Source organism: Falco peregrinus, chromosome 3 (assembly GCF_023634155.1).
Source record: "Falco peregrinus isolate bFalPer1 chromosome 3, bFalPer1.pri, whole genome shotgun sequence".
In the NCBI taxonomy this organism is placed as follows: domain Eukaryota; kingdom Metazoa; phylum Chordata; class Aves; order Falconiformes; family Falconidae; genus Falco; species Falco peregrinus.
In genome coordinates, this window is record NC_073723.1 from 110,157,051 (window position 1) to 110,173,597 (window position 16,547).

Consider the following 16,547-nt stretch of genomic DNA (forward strand, 5'->3'; position numbering starts at 1 on the left):
GGGAAGACTCCATTGTAACTTCTGGGATCAGTCGATGGGCTGAACCTGTCTTCTCCCCCCTCAGGACGCCTGGTGGGTAAGAACTTTATGCACGTTAAATAACTAACTCATTTTAGCTGTCATTAGTAATTAAGGTTTTGGTTGTCTCTAGTTTGGTTGTATATAATTTCAAGCTTGTTTTTGCAGACAGTCCCTCTCACTGGCACTCACGACTCTTAACTTGTCACCATTTTATAATAAAGAGCGTTATTCCGTAAGGTGTTAGCGTGAGCCCTCTGTGGGCACCAGCAGCAGGTGACACATCCAAAGCGGGCAGAGCTGCCCAGGGGTCCCCACGATGCTCCCCTGATGCTGTCGGTGCATTGCCCTGAACGAGTCAGTCGAATCGCCCCCCGATCCAGCGGGACTGGGCAGCGAAGGGGCCCGGGAACGGGGCGCTGCCAGACTGGTGGGGCACAAGGGTCTCAGCTGATAGATCAAACACCCAGGGCTGAGAGAATCCGCCCCCCACCGCTTTTCACGTGACACCCATGTCCTCCTGAGCAAGCACAGAACTCTTCTATTCCCACTCACGTGTCCAGGTCCCTTCTCCTCCCCACAATTCATGCTCTGATCCTTTCTGCTCCCCTCTTTGCATACACAGATCCCTTCTACACCCCTGTTCTGCATGATCTGATCCTTTCCACTCCCACCCAAGCATCCTCACGGAGCCTCCATCACTGTCAGTGCGCATTCAAGATCTAGCCCCTTTCCTCCTCTGGGTGTTCAGATCCCCTCCTTTCTCCTGCTCCTGTTCCATTCCCCTCATCCCCTCCATCTCCATCTGTCTTCTGGTCCCTTTACCCATCATCCACCATTGTTACATGTTCTCATCACCCCCTCGGCACTCAGATACCCCCTGTTCCCCTCCACAGGCTCACACGAAGCAAAATGGAAGGGGTAAGAGCACGCAAAAGGGAGCACCTGGCATCTGGGCACAGATCAAGGGGACTGGAGAGAAGTGGGCGCATGGTGGAAGGGAACTTCTCCAAGTTTTATTTACAAAGTTTGTAGCTTTGTACTGGACAAGGAATCAGGGTTCAGAGCTTCAACCCCAACCCTCTTCCATTTTGCAGAGTTTATCTACAAATTCCAGCCTCCAGGTGAATCTGGGATCTCACACACACGGAGTTGGGTAAGTTGAAAAAATGCCTCTTGAACACTGTAGTTGAAATATGGCAGGAATCACCGGGTCAGTCCAGTTGGCAATTCTTCCTCCGCAGTCTTTGTCATCCCACAGCAACAGCAGCCCAAATCCTTGCCATCCAGCTAATATTTTCAGCAATATCTTTCCCCGTTTAGAAGTTCTCGGAGCTGATGCTCTGACTCTCCTCCTGGAGCTGGGAGGCTGTGGTGTCTCCAGGTGAAGCTACATTCAGGTACCCGATCTCAGAAGGTTGAGAGGGGGACAAGCAGAAGGGCGAGTCTTGGCTTTCAGCTTCTCCTTCAGGCTTTGTGTCTGGCGTGGCCTTCAGGATGCTGAGAGAGTCTGGTGGTTCTTGTGATGGGAAGCTGAAAAGAAATTTCCTCTCTTAAAGTCACTCCGCAAACCCCAGCCACCCACACAGCCCCAATATTCCTTCCTCCCAACATCTACAGTCAATGCCTTTCGCTTGAATGAAGGCTCCTACACTCTTCCTCCAGCCAAGCAGTGGCCGGCCCTCATCTGCCCCAGAACCTGCTCAGACTGTCACCCTCAGCAGCACCGAAGGCTGTAACCAAGCTGGCCGGGCTGGGTCTCCAGCGGGCAGAGACCGGAGGTGCAGAGCCTCTCTGCATTCCCCTTGCCCGTTTTGGCACGGATCGTGGTGCTCCTGGCTCCACCAGTGGAGAACAGCTCGAGCTCCCTCCTGCCCGGGACGTGGGTCATACAGCTCTGTGCAGCAGGCGTCCTTTAAGTCTCACCACCTCTCATGTAAAGACACTCCTCCAAAACCACTGGGCGTCACACCGATTTCTAAATCCCACGGTGTTTCCCAACATCTTTTGAAAATTTTACTTCTTCATCCCTATAGTTTCAAATCTTTTTAATATCATTTTCCCTATAATTTGACCAAAAAACCCCCCACACCCAAAACCCACCCCTTGGAGGTGAAAGCAGAGGGTGGAGCAGCCAAAACACTCAACTTGTCCCTCACTACATACAGCGAGGCATTCCCTGCTGCCTCCTTTTACCCCACGGTACCTGGTACGGGGAGAGGGCAACACCTTGCTCTGGAGCTGGCTTTCGGAGAAGTTAACGTTCTTTGAGTCCTGGAAGGAGGAACAGAGACTTTCACAGGAGGAGGTGCATGTCAGACCCCGAATTTCAAACACAGTCTTGGTCTTCACAGTGCCCCCAGCTCGACGGAAAGTTCTCCCCACGAACTCCAGCCCCGCAGAGGTACTAATCATAGATTTGTCCTTTGGGGCTGAACTTAAATTACAAAAACCCAACCTAACTAGCCCCAGTGAAACTAACAGAAAGAAATAAAAAGAAAAAACCCACACACAAACAATTCCTTCTGCACTTTCACCCCTAACAGCTAGTTTCCAACCAAACTGGGGTTCCTCCAAATCTCAAAATGTACCAATAAACTTTTAAATAAAAACCAGTGGATCTGGAAAGCTGTTGAAACACAATCTTTGACTTTCTTGGCTTTTTCTCCATCTCTTCCCCCAAAGTTCTTCATTAACTTGGCCAATCCAAACCCAAGTTCTCAGGTAAGGCAAACCTTCATTCCATTCAATTTAATCGATATTATCTGTCAGCTCGGTCTGAGGGTTTTTTGGCTTACAGGAGTAACATTCCCAACCACACTGCTCTGGGTTATTTCTCCTATTTTTAGAGCTAACTTTAAAGCTGAGGCCTTTTAACAACTCTAAGTCTGCAAAAAAGCCAAAATGAAAGTTCCATCCTTGGGGAAAAGGATCTCATCACGCAGCAGCTGGGGCATAGAGCAGTATGACGAGCGTGTCGAGTGTATTTCAGCCCCCCACAACACCCCTCCTCACCGCACAAAGCCCTTGCAATCGCCTGGGGGTTTGATGCCCCTCTCCATCCCAGCCGAAGAACCGATTCAGCTCTTCTCCAGCACCCTCAGCTGCAGCCACAAACACCAACCCGCACCCACAGGAGACAACAGCTCCTGCAACCCGCCTGCTAAGCCCAAGCCCTCCCCGTGTCTCACCTCTGTGGTGGGAGCGTGGATGCTCCTTGGCGGGCGGTGCGAGGTGGGCACGTGGCCGGAGAGCTGGAGTTTGTTCTCGCGCAGCCGCACGTTCTCCTCGTCCAGGATCTTCACTCTGAGCACGTCACACAGACAAGGCACAAGTTATTTTCCTTCTGGCCACGCTACGTTTTCAAAGGGGCATTTTACTTTTTCACCCTCGGACCCTTTGGCCTCCACAGCCTTCACCCGTATGCCCACAGCTCCAAGGGGGAAAGGAGCTAAGTACATCCCACAGCAATTAAAAGCCACAGCACTAGTGACTGGGGCACAGTTTGGATTTTCCTCTGGATTTCTTAGGAGAAACAGGCATAAAACCAGAGAAATGCTGGGAAGAGGCAAGCTCCCAGAGGCGCAGACATCATGAAGTACCTACCTGCTCTGCAGGGTGGCAATCATAGACCGGTTGCTCCAAGGGGTCTCTTCTTGCTCGGTTATCTTCTGGAGGAGCCGTCTTCTTTCCTGGAGTAATTTCTCGTTCTCGGCAGTGAGCTGTGCGATCAGCACCTTTCCCTGAGCAGTGTTGCAGAAGGAAATAACAACCGGCGGTTACGCTTGGCTCTTCTCTGTCCTCTGTAAACCTCAGAGCGCTTTACCAAAGAGGTGACCATTGAGCACGTTAACTCCTAGAAGTGACGCACTACTTGCTGGAACATACCCCAAAAAAGAGGCTTTTGAGTCACTTCCCCGCAGTAATATTTCTGAAGTAAAAGAAGATGGAGCTTAGGCAGTTTCTGAACGGGATTTGAGGACACAAGTTCCTCCCCTGAAGAAAAACTTGAGCCAGGAATTTCTGTTTGGCTATTTGTGCCTACGAGGACGGGCTGGTGCCCCTCGGCACTGCCAGCTGTCTCCCAGGGCAGCATCAGTCCCGCGCACAGAGCAGGAGCAGCATGTCAGGCAGAGCTCCCCATGCTCCGACTGATCATTTAACAGTGCAATCCCAGTGCCTGCAAACCAGCTGTTCCTAAACTTCATTGTCTTTTTTTTCTCTAAACCGCATTTCTTTTTGGAAGAAGGGATGCTCCCACAGCCCTGCGGTAGCCTGCTCCCCTGCCTTTCCTTGCAGGAGAGGCCCTTGCTGTGTTCTCTCACCTTTTCCACCTGGAGCTTTGCCTCGCTGAGCTCACTTTCAAGCTGCTTAATTCTGCTGTCCCTTTGTTTCACCTCGTGAATAAAGGTCTCCTTGGCTCTGCGGATCTTGTCTTTGTGGCGGAGCTGCATTTCATTATATTTCCTGAGGAGGCAGAGACACAACCATCAGGCACTGAAATGCTTTTGTGTTCTAGGTTAAAATCAAGGCAGGAGATGTCCTGTATTTATTCAGGCTCTTCAAAGCCTGAACTGGGAGCCTCAGCCACCTACCCAGCTCCTTCTGGCTATGCAGCTAATGGCAGAATGAGCCCACTGGCTTTCTGGACTATGTCTTTCACTGATCAGTCAGTTGGTTTGTTTTCTGTTATTGTTGCAAAGGTTAAATTGTTAAGTGTCAACCAAATGGCAATTGATTGAGGGAAAAGGATCCAAAGCATTCCCGAAACTGACTCCCAGCTTTACAAATCCTTGTGCTCACCCCTCTCAGCTCCTTATACCAAACAGGGATATAAAGTCACAAAAACTGGAAGTAACAGGGAAAGGGTAGGTCGTTTTATTTGGCTGGGGCTGGGGGTGGTTAAGGGGAAGTATTTGTGTATGGGGGCAAAAAGGCCAAAAAATAAGAATCCTAAACAGCAAGGGCCAGGCAAACAGGTTGCAGAAAGGGCTACTTCGGTGGGTGCTTCATAGAGCTGCAACAGCGAGGTTAAACATTTGTCTCTACTGAGACTTGTGCTGATTGCTCTTCCCCCTCAAACTTGTCTCGTTCAGGCAGTGTTCTTTATTTTTAACCAGCTGGGGCAGAAGGGAAAATAATGTCAAAAAAAAAAAAAAAAAAAAAAAAAGAGAAAAAATCTCTACCATATAAGGGATATTTGCCCATGATATTTGCTCACAACTTACAACAAAAAGGCCACTGTGCTTCACATTAGATCACAGGTGCTCTGGGGAGAAACGAGCAGCTCCGTGGAGCATCTCTGCCAACGCCAGACCCTCCACAGCAGCACCCGCAGCTCTCCCTAGGCACCCCCTCATTTTCTGCACTGCTGCCGAGGACAACATGACAGCAGACATGCGAGGCACGACACAACCGCACGCAGAAGCGTCAGGCTAAGGCAGATCTCTCAGTGCTAATTGCCTTCCAGGAGAGACAAGAAAGGCTACAGAACAGTCAAATCCAGTGTCACTGCCAGGCATGTAAACAGCAATTCCTGGGTACGTTTTTTTCCTGTGTCTACACCTCCCCTGCCTGCTGCTGCATTCATTACCTGACATACACATCCTTCTGGTTCAGGAGACGGACTCCTTCCTCGTAAAGGGCTTTGTTTTCCCCCTTCAGCAATGAAAGTTGCTCCGAAAGCTTCTGGTTCTCCTTCTGGCACTGGAGGTGCTGGAAAACATTTATTTTTTATTCGCGTGTGCGTCCTTAGCTGTAGAGGCCCCTCTGCCTCCTTTCAGTCTGGTCTCCAAAGCTTCTCTGTCATAAATCCCAGTGATTCCCACTATAGATAATATCCATCCATTCTGTCCCCCCAAGGCCACTGCCTGCTCCCCTTAAAGGAGGAGGGGGGTGTGAATTTCTGTGCTGCCAGGGGGCTGCTCTAGGCTTCAACAGGGCATCCTCCCTGGACTCTGCCAAGATGTCCCTGCAAGAAGCTCTGTGCTCTGCAAGAAAAGGGAAAGAAGCCACCAAGTCCTCCCTCCTGTGCCCTTGGAGCTGCATTCCCAGGAAACCTAACGAGATGGGACGGTGCTTTTCCTCTGGCTCCCATTTAAATCAGTGTGATCTGCATGGGCTCAGCACTTGGCCAGAATTGACCCTACTTCAGCAGTTCCCAGGTACAGATTTCACACTGGGATGGTCCTGTTTCGCCCCAGAGCTCAGCGGTCTGCTCTGGAGCCAGCCACCAGCACAGCATCCCCTTGGGTGACGAGGAGCCACCTGTGCTGCAGCTCACCTCGTTCGAGTCAGTTTTCCTCTCATCTTCCAGGACGTGCAGAGTCTTGGCCTGCAGCTCCACGTGCATCTTGGCCAGTGACGCCTCTGTCTCTTGTGAATGCCGGAGCTGCTGCCGCAGCTCCTCCACCTGCTGCTCCAGGAGCTTCCTAAAAACAGGTTGGTGTGACGGTGAGACACAAACGTGGAGGCCAGCCGGTGATGTGCCACCGTCAATTCAAGGCTGGCTTGATCTAAAAACCATCAGCCCGCTGCTCTGGACCTGCCCTGGGCAACACTAAGGATAGAAAGAAATCAGGACGTTCTGGTTGTCCCCATGTCCCAGCGGCATGTGAAAGGGTGCACGATGTGTCTAGGATTTCCAGTCCCAGTTGCAGAAAAAAGGGGACTGCTGGCATCTAGAGGGTAAACCAAATCACTGGGCTGGCAGGAGGGACCACACACCTTTTGAGGCAGCTGGGGTCTCCAAAAAAGCTTTTAAATCTCATACAGAGGGGATCCTGGGGAGGGACGCTGGCAGGTCAAAAGGAGAGAGAGGAAGGTAAAACCAAGGGTGCAGGGTCTCCTTGAAGCCACCTAGGGCCAGTCATGGAGCTGCAGGAGGTAGCTGGAGGGAGGCTGGCACAGCAGCATTTGCTGGCACACACCTCCCCTCCGCACCCAGCTCAGGCACCACCCGGCTCTGGGTACCTTTTCAGCTGCTCCTCGTGAAGTTCTTGCTGCACACGGGCTTCATTTTCTCGGGTTTCCTTCAATTCCTCCTCCAAGAGTTTCTTGTCTGAAACACGGGCCTCTGCCAGCAGGAGCTGGTGTTGTGAGTCTTTTAGCTTTTGCTGGAGTTTTGAAATCTGGGATTAAAATTGGACACAGATTAAACATTCTGAATTTACAGGCCAGTATCTGAATCCAAGGGATTCACATGCCTTTGATCCCTCTGTATTCAAGTCATGGGAACGCAAGGTTTTCTCGCTTCTACTCAAAGTACTTCTGCACGTCTTTGTGTCAAAGTCCGTTAAAACCAAAACCTTTCAAACAGCTGCCAGACTTGGGATCACACACTATGTCATGAATTAACAACAATCCTTTTTGCACCTAATTCAGTCCTGCACACTTCAAAAAACAAATCCAACAATTAGTGCAGGAATACGGCAGAATCGATGCCACAATTCTTTTGCAATTTAAAAACACAAACTTTTGCAATTTACCAGATAGCAAACAGTAGCAAATCTCCTTGTCAGGAATGTGGTCTGGGCTCCCTGTGCCTGCCAGCCCTGCTACCAGTATTTTCAGAGACATTGAGCTTCAGAGGCAGGAGTTGAGCCATCAGATCTCACTTCTATTGTTTTGATTACGCTCCCACTAGTAACACCTATTTTCCCTAAAATATTTAGCCAAGTGATCTCAGAACGGACTAGCAAAATAGGCTTCAGGGAACCAATTCAATAGCTGCTAGAGCTTCTTTTTCCTGAACTACAGTTGCACGAAACTGCTAAAAACATACCTCCTGTTAACTTAGCTCATGCTGAAGAGTTACCTTTTTTTGTGCTTCACGTACTTTGGATTTCTCTTGTGCAAGTTTCTCTTGCAGACCGCTCTGCAGTTTATCAGCCTGGGAGCACTTCAAGAGCTCTTGTTCAAGTTCTTTGACCTTCTGCTGGCTTTTTTCCCACTGTGCCGAGAGAGAGGAGCATGTTTCAGTTGTGTCCGAGAGTTTTGCCTGGGCTTGCTTCAGCTCAGCTTTAACCTGAGTTTCAAAAGAAGAAATGAAGTTTGCACTTCAACATATGTCATCTGAAACGTCTTGATTAGGAAAGGGCAACAGGATTCCAGAGAGTGAGCAAGAATAAACAATCCAGGGAGCAAGCACAGCACATTTTATTTGGAGGCAGTGCAATTTCCACTGAGCTGAGGCAGAGCACACTGAAAAGCCCAGGTGCTGTACAGTCAGATGTAAATGAGGTCCAGCCTGGCGAAATCAGCACCTCAGACCTCCCGTTTGACCCTTGTAAAAGGATGTGACGCTCCCTACAAGCAGCTCTCCCTGCTCTGTTCCTACCTTGGTGCATTCCTGTTGGAGCAAGAGATTTTGCTTGTGTAAGTCGACGTTCTTCTCCCTTTCGTATCTCAGCTCCCTCTCAGCTGAGCTGCACAAGTTCTGAACTCGACGCAAGTCCTGCCGCAGTTGCTGCATTTTTTCCTCCTGCTGCTGGAATCTCTCCTCAGACAGACTCTGCAGGAACAGCAAAATGACAAAGGTTACATTGGACATCAACTTCAAGGAAAGATAAAGACTAGTAATTAATACAGGTAGAAATACACCAATAGGATTTAAGGGCATTTAGTAGGAAGACAGGTAAAGCCAGGCAAGCACTTCTGCCCCCACACTATGCTCCCTACCCTGTCCATCCCCCTCTGGAGGTCGAGGGAAAAGATGCAATAACCTGGATGAGGGAACAAATCCCTGTGAAAACCAACCTGTCAAAACAAATTCCAAACCACCCACGTTACTCTTAATGCTTGTGCCAGTTTCACTGGCACTCACTAAGGCGACTCAGCGGGAGTCACACATCCAGCCGCGACTCCCCGCGGTGGCAGGAACAAGGCAAGTCCTGGAAGTGGTACAGAAACAGACAGGCTGGCACAAGGCGACAGCAGCCTGGGCACCAGGAGGCAGTCACTGATGGTCTGTGATGGCTTTCAGAAGATAATTGAGCTCTTTGGTTCATCCACCTTCTCACAAGTGCCTTGCATGCAGACTAAAAGCTATTCCCACGTCTGGTGTACCAAAACCCACTTCCAGCCATCTGTCCATCTGCATTCCCGCTTTGCGTCTTCACCCTCTGCATGAAGTCCACTGAAGTTCAAGCTTCCCTTCTCAGACAAATCACCAAGCTGGGGAGTCTTGATCTAGCGCTGTGGGATCTGGCAATGTCATTTGTCCTCGAGGTCCGTTAGATTTTGTGGGGTTTTTTTCCCCCACCTTCTTCTACCGGGATCCTTTTCAGCATCCCCTCTACACCATGTTGTCTTGCTTTGGTCTGCTCTAACCGTACAGATTTGCTGCTTCTTGGTGTCAGCACAGCTCCAACCCTCTCCTTTCCACTCCCACTCCTGCCTAGATGCCACCCTGTCCACTCCTTTTCCAAACACTTGCATATAATCCTTGCTCTTCCTCAGACTCCCCACCCCGGGTACCTTCATCATTTCTTCCCCTTTTGGCAGAGCTTGCTGCTCTTCCCTTTCTTTTTCTGATCCCACGGTAAGAAAGGAGAAAAAAAATTGCATTTCAAAGACAGCTAAACGTAGTGACAAACAGGGGTCTCGCCTGGCAGCTGCTAGAGCAGTCACCGAGATGCAGGCACGGGGCTGCAGCCAAACCCAGCTGCTTGTGAGCTGCCACGGGGCAGCAGCCACGGGGTCAGTTCAAGCCCTGGAGTGTAAGAGCAGAAAATCCCAAGGAGAAGTAGGGAAGAGGAACAGCTTCTGCATCCAGCAAGAGCAAGACTGTTGTGGGAATAGCAAGCCAGCTCCACTTCTCACACTCCAAAAAGGAGCTGAGAAAGAGCTTCAAACAGTTTAACACATCATTTAAGGACTGTATAACTTCTTGCATGTGTACTAAGGGAGCCCTTCAGTTTATCCAAGTTCCCACTACAACGAAAAATACAACAGAAGGAAACAATGACACTCAATTCCCAAACATTTCCCCCAAGGAAATCAGTCAGCCTCATCTCCCTGCCGTGTGCTAACACTCCAGGATTGGCTTCCAGTCCACTTCAATTAGGCTTTGCCACTAAATTAGTGAAAAAAAGTACAGTGCAGCTGGCAAAGCTGCCCATACCTGTTTAACGCTCCCATCTAAACTGCCTGCAGAGCTCTGCGCCACGAGAAACCTGTTCTCTCTACGTGCCAGGCCTCGATTCATCCACAAAGTCTCTTCAAGCGTGCTGTCGCCCTGCTCCCGGGTAGTCTGGATATCTTGTTTTAGCTGGGCAATTTCTTCCAGTAACAACCGTTTTTCTTCATTGCTCTCTTTTAGCTGCTTTTCTAGCTCCTCCCTCTTCTTGTTGCTCTCTAGTAATTCAGAACTTGAAGGAGAAATAGTAAAGGAGAGAGGTAACTATACACATCCAAGGGAAACCACCCTCTGAAGGGGAAAAACTTGGGATACAAGAATCCAGTGAAACACTCAAGGCAATGCTTAAGTGTCTCAGGAGGACCCAGAAGGGATTTAATCCTGGGTCTAGCAGTTCTGGGCAAGGGTCTGTGTCCAGGGGAAGCTGGCCCACAAAGAAACATGTGTCCAGAGGGTCAGCTCTTGGGCATTCATGAGTGGGTGAAGTGCTGGCTAAGGAGACACTCACACAGAGCCACGTGAGCTGGTCTGAGCTCACAAGTGGCGGAGAAGCACTTGCTGTATGGAAATATGAGCTCAGGTCTCCCGATCAAGCTGTCTGATTTATCTCAATCCCTACCATATGTCCTTATAAGCTAACCTACCTGTCCTAGCCTGGTTTTACTTTGTCTCACTACCTAGGTACCAGGTCATTGAGCTGATTGTAACTACAATGGATTTAATCCAAGCTTTTATTACTAACGGGAGCCTGAGGAGGGAGGCTTCAGCTTCAAATTTGTATTGATCTACTGAAAAAGAGGAGTCAGAGGACCTGTAAGAGCTTTGTTTACAACCCCGGTGGCTGCTGACACCTGCCTTCCCAGGACAACGGAAATCCACAGCAGGATGTAGCTCAGCAGTTAGCCCCAAGGAGCCCAAGCCCCCCACGGGAGCATTTTTTGGGACCGTGTTAGCCCAAAACTCACTCCAAGAGAAGCCTCCTCCCTAAGGACAGCTCTCATTTATGCCATTCAGAATGTGGAATAGCTGCAGAAAAAAAAAAGGAAGGAAAAAAAAAAAAGAACAAAAAGGTTTACTCCTGACAGACCACGATGTCGGTAAGGGCAATGCTTATTCACCAAAATCTCTACAGAGAGATGATCATCTGATAAGGAAGACACAAAGCTGCTGTGCCCATTTTTGCCAGAAGCAGCACTACGGGGATTTTTAACACATTAAAAAATTAGTCAGCAAAGATAAGAAGCAGAAAGTACCACAGGCCTTGTTAACGTTTACCAGAGCAGTTCTTGTTCATCCCTCAAGTTTTTGATTTGTTCTTCCAAAAATACTACTTTAGCCATCTGTTCTTCATATATCTTTTCATCTGTACATAGATCTTCATGTTGCTGCTCGAGTTTGTTAATCTGTTCTCTTTCTTGCAGGAGTTCAGAGGCCTGTAAGGTCAGAAAACACCACGACTTTGACTTGCTTCATGGAAAGCTTTTGAGCAGTATATGGCAATCTGGGGGCTCCATCGTGATTCTGTAGCTAAATTAGTGTAGTTCTTCACCCTTGAAGATACCCACGTAAGGCCTTTTTTTCTGCATGGGAAGTATCTGTGTGTAAACTACTATCGAATCACACTTCTTTATTTGTTTTCATCCTTCTGTGGCCCATCTGTAGTTCTCAGGGCTTTATAGCATGTGCCGTTATCTCTTTACAAAAGTGGCAACTCTTGGGAAAACAGGGAGAGTACAGGATATGTATTCAGCTGTCTCACCCGGTGCTACGCATCCTCCATCCATGTCAGCCCCAAACAACTCCCTAGGGAGGGCTGCTCTCCACTTTCCACCTCACCTAACACCTTTTTTTGGCAGGCCCAAAACCTCAGACATGAAGAGAAGATGCCAAGAAAATAAAAGGATGAAGAAAGGAAGGCACGAGGAGTGCATAAGGACACAGGAACTCCCAGGCTCGAGCAGAACCAGAATCTTCCTGGTCTAGTATCTCCCACTAAGCGGTGGTAAACCCAAATCCTTCAAAGAAAAATGCTTATAAGCCCACTAAACACTAGCAATGACTTTGATTCCTAAAGCCTCTTAATCCATAACTCTTCCTGAGCGTATGCTAGCACTAATGTTTCAATTTCAGGTCTTCCTTATCTACACCAAGATGAATTTACTTATATTGGAGCAACACACACTAGCAGCTCTGTCTACATCAGACACCAGAACAACAGGGATTTCTTTACCTTTCTCACCTCTGTATCTAACAAAGCATTATTTTTTTGTAGCTTCCAATGGGATACACTAATGAGATCCCTGCTTGCTGATGTTCTTTGGAGATTTGGAAGTTATTACAATGGCTTGTAAACTCAGATTTTGAGTCAGGCAACCCCGGTGAGGAAACAACAGGAGCTAGTGGATGTAATGCACCCCTAACTACAAGCTCAGAAAAAGCTTTCTCCTCTCAGATGTCCAAAAACCTCTTAAAAACCAGAAGACAGCTCCAAACAAATGCAGAGAGCTCTCTGCATAGCACCATAGCACGTTATTAAAATTTACAAGAACAAAAATAACTATCCAATTGACTCGCCCAGTCCATGTCTTGGGCATCCTGACAAACACAGCACTGAGCAATCTCAAATCCTGACCTCCCGGTGCGTATCACCCATGAGAACCCGATGATTTCACACCAAGCTCATTTCCAGCACCCTGTTGGTAAACAATTCACCTCCATAGAGCTGCTCTATCAGAAGGAAATAAACCCATCTGTGAAGTCAGAAATCCCACCAAACACACACAAAGTCCTCTATTTTCAAGACTGTTACAGTCTAATACAGGCCACCAGATTCCACCTCTTCATCCTTGAGATGGAAGAACAGTCCTCTCCTCAGGTGAAGCCACTGGCCAGCTGGTGGCTGAATTACAACCAAGCTTACAGGGATACAGGGATGCATCATTTTGATTAAAAGGTCCCTGGACCACGAGTAGATTGCACTATTGGGATGCAAAGGTTATCATCCCCCAAATCAGACGATTCCTTTTCATGTGCATATTCACAGACTGACCTAGCTCCTCCCTAAACTGCCCTTCCACAAGGCTTGGTCTGCAGCCCAAGCTGTTACGATGTGAATTTATTGCCCAACAGCACTACAGAAGTCCTGTCCTCTAGATGCCACTGTTCCTCCAGTAAGACTCTTGCATATGTGCAGTTCTGCCAACAGTTCAGGACTTTCATTGGGTTTTTAGTTATGTTCAAGGAAGCGAGATGACTCACAGCTGGTTTAAAGCCTCTCAGAGTGCTGAAAAGGGGGGTTTACAATAGATGTAAACCCTCTCCACTTTGCCAGTCTCCCTCAGGTCCCCCTTGTCTGCCCAATCCAGGCCACAGGTCTACAGTTTTCCTAAATTTCAGCCTAATTTTCAGCCCCTACCCTACCTATGCCTGTGCCAGCCCTTGTACAATTTTGCTGGCATCACTTGTCCTCTCTCCTCTGGCCCAACTGGAAGACAAGAGCACCAGCAACTCTCCCAGCAAAGATAAACTCACCAGAAGCCTATCTAGCAGTTAAATCGCTTCCAGCAAAGCATACTGAGGTCCTATGGGCACATAAAGCAACACCGGGACCTCAGCAAGCTGTTCATGTAGACTTCTGTGACTCTTGGGTGTTCTGACTTCTTATCATGCCATATTGTGGTTCAGAAAGAATACTATTCATTTTAAAGGGGATCCATGTTAAACAGATTTAGAACTAGGCAGTTGATCAACCGCAGAAAAGCAGTCACTGCGAACAGGTGACCCTGATGTTGCTCTGCAGGAAGGTCTCAGCTCAAATCTCCAAGTACCCTGCCATGTTTGACACAGAGTGATGAAGGCTCATGATCATGAGCCTTACGATCACAAATAACTCTGCAACAGCTACGTAAGTCGGAAAACTTCCACTCTACCTTCTAGAGAAGGGGGCTTTGGCTACAAAGTTTGAATTGAAAGGGAAAATAAATTAAGAGAGACACAGTTCCATTAAAGCAGATGGATTTAAAATCACCTGCCCAAGAAGCTTTGAGATTGGCTGGACTAGAGAAATGCATCAAGAGCAGTCAAGCGATACACTTGGGGGGCAACTAGGAATGTTTCATGGAGTCATCCCAAGGCAACTGCCTCCTGCAGGGAGCCCCACTGCAGGGGCGATACATACTGGGCTCCCCAGTACCTTCTTCTCAGCCTTCAGATCTTGTCGTAACAGTTCAAGCTCAGAAGCAAGTTGCTTTCTCCGTTCTCTCCGCTCTCCCAACTGACTTCCCAACTTTTCTATCGTTTCCTGACAGCTTTCCAACATCTGGAACAAAAAAAAAAAAGAAGAGTCACTTCTCCAGCATCATTTATTCTAGCAAAAGAGAAACAAATTGCAGAAAACTTGTCTTCTGGAAAACAAGGATAGGAAAAAACGATTCTCAAAAGTTGCCAGGGCTGGCAGGACATCTCTCAAGGCCTGGAGCCTTCAAGGTCCTCTCCCAGAGGTAATAAGCTCTGTCCAGCTTATACACCTGGCAGATCCGATTGTCTGGATCTGTCTAGCAAGTAACAAATGGACAGCAAGGCCAGCCTAAGACCAGCTGGGAAACAGCCTTGTCGATGTACCTATGCACTACCTAGGTTTCATCAAACCCTAAACAAGATCAAGCCCCTTTACACATGCAAACCCTTCACCAGGGAGTCAACAAGCTCCTCAGCTTGCAGCGCTGAAGGCAGGACAATCTCACAAGGGAGATGAGTTATGCCAGTACGATCTCCATGCTCACTGCTACCCTCTAAAGACATCCCTCTGTCCTGTATGAGCTGATGGGCTACCAGTTCTGAGAAGGTGGTGACAAAAAAACATTCACAGGAGATGCTCATTTCATATGTTTCTAAACAAAACTATTTACTTCCCAAGGAAAACCTCTTACCTCTTGCATCTCTTGTGCTCCAGACAATGCCTGCTCTTCCCCATTCATCTCAGTTTTGTTCTTCTGCACTTCAAGTAACTCCGTTTCTAAACTTGTGATCTTAGGACAGACAAAGTGCAAGTTACAAGCAAACCAGTACTCACAACTAGTACTAAATACACAACCACTACGAAATGTCTCCTTGTGCTGCTGTTGCAGAGCAAACCCCACATTTGGAAGCATGGAGTAGGAGGGGATGTGGACAGCCGCCAGCGGGGGCTCGCTCCACCTCACGTCTTTCACCCTCTGCTTCAAAGGGGGAAGGAGCCATCCAAGGCCAAGTTAGAAAGCGAAAGAACCCTGCTCCACAAAAGGAGAGGAACAACCCAGACACGTGGGGAAAATTGAAGGTCTCCACAGCTTGTGGGCCTTCTACACGCCGCTCCCCCAACACTGAGGACCCCACGAGACCCCGATGTATAGCGCCGGCCATCTCCCTACCCCGTGCTGTTGCAGTGCCTGCTCGCCTGCAGCTGACCTCATCCAGGCAGGTGTTCAGCCCCGTCAGCCAGAGGGTCCTGGTCCCTCCGCTGCTCAGAGGAGGTGGTAACTCCCTCCTGCAAGGCTCTGAGGACTCCGGACTCGAGCCAGCAAAACACTGACCTCTGTTTCTCCTGGCAGGCATGAGTTTGCCTGGACAAGTGCTCATTCTGCATTTACACCACCACCTCCCCCCCTCCCAGAGGCATTTACTTTTGCGGGGGGTGAATCTCGTGGGAATGATTATTAATCCTGCTGCTTTAAAGGGTTTAAAGGAGCGAGAACAGTCCAGCTTCTCCTCCCCATTACAGCTCCTGCAGGCCCTTTTGTAAAATCAGAGTCTTGGCACTCACGGCCACCCCGCTCCGCTGCCAGCCAGCAGGGCATTCAGCAGCTTTTCCTTTCAGCTACTTTCAGAAGAAAGTTTGTGCTGGTTTTCTGATTTCTAAACCACCAAGCTGGCTTCCCCAACTGCCCAAGCTGGGCTTTCGCTGAACAAGGCTGCAGAGCAAGCAGGGACACTGGAAGGAGATGAAATCTCTTACAAAAGCTTAAAATCTTAAAAAAGCTGCAGATGAAATCCAGCTTCACACAGCATGCCCTGTACTCATAGGAGCAACAGCTATCACTCCACTCACGCAGACGAGTGTATGGTGAAGCATATAAGATGTCTCACACCTTTCCCACTCTCCTTGCTTTGCAATTATTCAGAGATCATTTTTCATTCCTTTCCAATGGGAAGCCAAAGCTGAGGAAGTGCCAAGCCTCTGCCAATCCCAGTCCATTTAAAGCGGTTACAAAGCAGCACATCAAAGTCCAGGAGCTTTTTGCCTTCACTGACAGGCTTCAGGCACAAGATGGCTCTGTTGGAGCTCCCAGCAGGCAATGATCTCAACACAGAGGAAAGCTGCTGTGATACTGGTTTTTAAGACAGATGATGTTGC

At 48.7% G+C, this 16,547-nt stretch overlaps 1 protein-coding gene across 9 annotated transcripts in view; it reads right to left on the reverse strand.

Annotated features, from left to right (window-relative positions):
• Positions 1-215: 215 nt before the first annotated feature.
• The window catches only part of CCDC30 (coiled-coil domain containing 30), a 37,375-nt gene continuing 21,043 nt past the window's right edge, over positions 216-16,547 (reverse strand). For 2 of the 9 annotated variants that reach the window (XM_055798934.1, XM_055798933.1), the window contains exons 11-24: positions 15,085-15,183; positions 14,349-14,474; positions 11,432-11,589; positions 10,142-10,388; positions 8,357-8,530; positions 7,835-8,044; positions 6,991-7,148; positions 6,302-6,449; positions 5,612-5,733; positions 4,344-4,485; positions 3,625-3,761; positions 3,210-3,324; positions 2,225-2,292; positions 216-1,551 (exon numbers count right to left, since the gene is read on the reverse strand). In XM_055798934.1, coding sequence (XP_055654909.1) covers positions 1,338-1,551; positions 2,225-2,292; positions 3,210-3,324; positions 3,625-3,761; positions 4,344-4,485; positions 5,612-5,733; positions 6,302-6,449; positions 6,991-7,148; positions 7,835-8,044; positions 8,357-8,530; positions 10,142-10,388; positions 11,432-11,589; positions 14,349-14,474; positions 15,085-15,183 — 2,118 coding nt within the window. In that variant the 3' untranslated portion in view covers positions 216-1,337. Of the gene's footprint in view, positions 1,552-2,224; positions 2,312-3,209; positions 3,325-3,624; positions 3,762-4,343; positions 4,486-5,611; positions 5,734-6,301; positions 6,450-6,990; positions 7,149-7,834; positions 8,045-8,356; positions 8,531-10,141; positions 10,389-11,431; positions 11,590-14,333; positions 14,475-15,084; positions 15,184-16,547 lie in introns of all 9 variants that reach the window. The other 7 variants (XM_055798936.1, XM_055798935.1, XM_027786981.2 and 4 more) reach the window with 7 other exon arrangements.